Source organism: Petaurus breviceps, unplaced genomic scaffold (genome assembly GCF_028583685.1).
Source record: "Petaurus breviceps papuanus isolate PSGF00001 unplaced genomic scaffold, PetGlider_PUasm1.0 90919, whole genome shotgun sequence".
NCBI classification, from domain to species: domain Eukaryota; kingdom Metazoa; phylum Chordata; class Mammalia; order Diprotodontia; family Petauridae; genus Petaurus; species Petaurus breviceps.
Genome location: NW_027187378.1, coordinates 41,434,206 through 41,438,598, shown reverse-complemented (window position 1 = coordinate 41,438,598; position 4,393 = coordinate 41,434,206). Strand labels below are relative to the sequence as shown.

The 4,393-nt window shown below is 44.1% G+C and overlaps 1 protein-coding gene across 1 annotated transcript in view; it reads right to left on the bottom strand.

The window, feature by feature from the left end:
* Positions 1 to 208: 208 nt before the first annotated feature.
* Positions 209 to 4,393, bottom strand: part of GOT1L1 (glutamic-oxaloacetic transaminase 1 like 1) — a 7,486-nt gene continuing 3,301 nt past the window's right edge. Inside the window, exons 3-9 of the mRNA XM_069075395.1 lie at positions 3,975 to 4,086; positions 3,459 to 3,568; positions 3,175 to 3,267; positions 2,927 to 3,077; positions 2,393 to 2,558; positions 1,391 to 1,533; positions 209 to 480 (exon numbers count right to left, since the gene is read on the bottom strand). Coding sequence (XP_068931496.1) covers positions 209 to 480; positions 1,391 to 1,533; positions 2,393 to 2,558; positions 2,927 to 3,077; positions 3,175 to 3,267; positions 3,459 to 3,568; positions 3,975 to 4,086 — 1,047 coding nt within the window. The remainder of the gene's footprint in view (positions 481 to 1,390; positions 1,534 to 2,392; positions 2,559 to 2,926; positions 3,078 to 3,174; positions 3,268 to 3,458; positions 3,569 to 3,974; positions 4,087 to 4,393) is intronic.

The following is a 4,393-nucleotide window of genomic DNA, read 5'->3' as shown; positions in this document are numbered from 1 at the left end:
CAGCCCACCTTCTTTTCCCACTATACTGTCCTTAAGGATAGCTTTTATGCCACTTCTCAGGCAAAAGCCATCACCCTTGATGTGCTGCAGCCTATTTCTGGGACTCTGGCACTTAAGATATGGCACCTGATATGGTTGTGATGAGCAGGAAATGCTTTGCAAAGAGGAAGTACTCAGAAAGAAGAAGCAGACACAGGATCTTTGAATATTACTTTTTACCCCGAAGGAGAGCAGCCAATCCTGACATTTTGGTCCCTTCACCCCTCAACCCTTGAGCCTTGGGCTCTGAACCCTCAGGCACCATAGAATCCTTGGGCGGTGGCTCCCTGGGCTTTGGGCCTGGACCTATTGCAAGAATGGCCTCGTTGATGCTCTGGGCAATGTAGTCAATGTTCTGACTGTTGATGCAGGTGAGGTTGATCTGTCCAGTCTTGGGGATGTAGACATGCTTCTTTGTGACCAGGTAATTCACTTGATCAACTAATGAAAAATATAGGACCTAGAATCTAGATCTATTATACCTTTCACCACCCTGGTGTATGTCCCTGGGGTGTGGTGGGGTAAGACCAGAAGAAAAGATCTACTTTCTGGAAACAAACTTTCCTAGGGTTCTAGGGAAGATTTTTAAGTCAATATCACTTTTCTCAGGTATGAATAAAGATCTAGAAAAATGCCTGTAACACTCCCAAGCCCCAAAGCCTTCCCAGAGTGGTTTGAACTAGATTAAAATATAATTGGAAAATATTTAACAAAATAAATAAAAATACAATAGAACACAGATAATGTGAAGTATATAGTTTTCTAAGCCAATGTGTGCATTGCAGGGATCTTTATGGAGGTTTAGTGGCTCCTGTTCCTATTGGAGTGTGATGCTACTAATATAAAACATAGACCCACTTGGAGCATGGGAAGGATGTGATTCCTTGCCCTCAAGAACTATTTCTCCCCCCAAAAAAAATTTAGTAAAAGATCAATAAAGTGGGGGTGGCTAGGTGGCACAGTGAGTAAAGCGCCAGCCCCAGAGTCAGGAGGACCCGAGTTCAATTTCCGGCCTCAGACACTTAATACCCAAACAAAAAAACCAGCTGTGTAACCTTGGGCAAGTTACTTAACCCCAGTTGCCCTCCAAAAGGCAAAAAATAAAATAAAATAAAAAGATCAATAAAGTACATTGCCAAAGACCAATGAAAATGCTCCCCAAGGATATTGTTAGCTTACCCAACCTAGATTCTATGCATTTCTAAAATCTGGAGTAGGATTATGGACTGGGTATCCCCCAAACTGGGTTTTCTGTTCAAGGCAAACAAGGACTAAAGAAGAGGGGCCATCACTGGAGCTGAGCATTGGAGAAGGGTAGGAGAGGGGAAAATAAATTCCTTGTTCTATTTACCACTGATGCCAAGGAAGCTGTGCATCCCATCTTGCTCTGTGATATGTTCCCAGGACCCTGGTGTGCCTAGGAGTCGAAGCTTCTCCTTCACTTTCTCTCTAGTTAACATTATGTTCTCTACCACCCCTCTTAGACTTTTCTTCCTGCAGAACCCAAGGAACAGGAAAGAGGTATGTCAGAATAAGCACCTGCACATCCCATCTCCATCTCAACAAAGGTTAGGGATATCTGAGGACTTGCTAGAAGGAATAACTGGCCCTCTTACATCAAGACAATCCCATCTCAAATCTATTATTTACAAAGCTTCCCAAGGTACTCTATGGAGAAAAAAAAATTCTTTGTTGGATATATCTTTGGATATGTATATGTTGCCCTGCATATAGCAGATGCTTAATAAATGTTTGCTGAAGGAATGCAGAATATATCATTCAACGAATCAATCCAGGACAATGGAAGTTTCTGGAGGGCAAGGACTGTTTCCTTTGAATCTCTGTATCCCAGCACACCTAGAGCCATGTGCTTAATTAATGTGTAATGAATTTAATGGAATGTAGGTTATGCTTATATTGATATTCTGTTCACAACCTGATGGTTATTAGGCCCTCTGGCTTCATCAAAGGCTCTTAAGAAATCAGAAGAGTATTTGAACCCAAATCCTGCTTAAAATCCCTGAACTTGTCAACAAATTCAACATAGTAAATACTACATTCTTCATACGTCCTTTGATTCCCGTTTAAGGTCCTTGACACAATACATGTTAACTGGACTCACTTCTCTGAACTTTGGTTGTCTTATCTGCAAAGTGGGGATAATAGTATTATACTACCCACCTACCTCACAGAGTTATTGTGAGAAAAGATGAGATGATGGGTGATAAATGCTAGCTGAGCTGAACTAAAGTGAATTGAAATGAAATGATACTCAGTCTGGGAGTAGGAATCTCCTAATCTCTACATGTCTGGCTACTTCGCTCCATTTCCATTTCTCCCCTCTGTTTCTTACCACTCTATTCTTAGGGCAGGGTTACTGAGAATGGTGGTGATCACTCTTGACCCCAAGGCAGGAGGGCTTTGCCACATATACCGGGCATAGATGTTCAGCTGGGAGCGAATACACAGTAAGTCCTTGTTGCTCATTGCCACAACGACCAGGTTGCCTACACGCTCATCTGCAGCAATCACAAACATGACCATGTAGCCCAAAAGAGCAATCAGGTTAGATTGTTACTGGCCCCCAAATCCTCAGCCCCCTATAGGCACATGACCCCCAACATGGGGAGAGAAAATCCATTTACCTCCAGCACCATGCTCCAGTCCCAAAGGAAGTTCCCTCCCTCTGACGCTAACCCAGCTGAATGAAGGAAGCCAGAGGCCTCTAAAGCACACAGGGGCTCTCCTCCTGCCGCTACATCTTCTGGAACCCCCGGTTTTCCCAGCAGAATGGCGAACAGCTAGCACTCATTTTGCTACCATATGTTCGGTTCCAAAGTCCACACCAAACCCTCCCTTTCTCCAGTGACCCATGCCAAGATTATACCATAGAGGCCAAAAGAAATGGAAAGACACTGGCTGCAGAAGAACTCAAAGCCTTGAGCCACAAAATAGCGTAAAATCTTGTTGTCCCGGTCTGGGTCACCACTGACAAAGCCCTGATGCGGCACATCGAAAAAGAGGAAAATCTGCTTTCTCTGTAGGGGGAGAGGAAAGAAGTGAGACAGCTGGGGAGAAAGGGTGGGGAGGAAAGAGATGGTATTTCAAAGAGGAGAGCAGACAGGTTGGGCTCACCTTCATTATTTTAGCCAACTTTATCCATTTTTTTCGGGGCAGGATGAAGCTCCCAGGGTTGTATAGCAAAAGTATGCTTCTGTCAGGGGCATGCTGTAGGCAAAAATCATCCCAGCTACTCTCACCCTGCCCCAAGAGGTTGGTAGCAAGGATGAGGAGGGAAACTCCACAGTTAGGAAGGAAGTATAGTGCTAAGAGGGGAGAGAGGTATGAAGTAATGGAGGTAGGAAGAGGGATCTGAGGGAGGAAAGAAGAGAAGTAGAAAAGGGGTTGGGGCTTCCTACCTCCACCACATCAAAAAGCTTGCCTGTGTCTGAAACCAGCCGGTAAGGATCCCAGAAGGAATACTCACGAAGACTGAAGCCCATTTCCCGGAAGATGAGTCCATATTGCTCTGTGGTAATATACATACACACACACCCTCATCCCAACCCACACATCAGTCAACACATGGGATATGGAGTGGGCAAGTACAGTGGAAAGCTTTCGGTCTTGGAACATGGGCCATGCACTGGCTGAGCATGATCCTCGTAACTACCAAGCTTGGACTTAGGAGCTTGGAGTGGTCAAGGAGCAGAAAGAGGGGAAGAAAGTCTTAGCTTATTCTCAATTATCACTGATGAAAAGTAAGGAGGGAAAAAAAAGCAGGATCTGGTCCTAAAGACAGAGCTGCAACAAGGGACATTCTAGCAACCTGTCATCCTATTGAGAAAGCTAGTGTCCAGAATAAATGAGTAGAAGAGAAGGAATGTGTGTACCAGGGAAGGAGAGAGAGTCCCTCCTCCTTTGGCACCACTTACCCTTTTGTGATGGCTGCAAATACACCACTCTGGAACCCCGATGCCAGTCCTTGAGGAACTTTGCCCCAAGCTGAAAGGCACCACTCCCACCAATAGTATGCACACCCCCTACCTACCAGTAAAGAAAATAAACAATAACAATGATACCTTTAGCTGTTTCAAATACTTTTATATTCCCCAAACTTCTACTAAACAACTTACAATATACAAGGCTCTGTGCTTGACTCTGGAATACAAAGATGAAAAATAAATTGTTGCTGTCCTCAGTGAGCTTATAGTCACACAAATACGGATGATAATACAAGGTAAAATGTGATAAGTGCATTGTCAGCATTATTTCTACTGCCCATCTTCCACTCCCCCCAAAATCTCTACCCTTTCTGCGAACTTTTCTATCTCTTCTGATAGCTCCATCATCC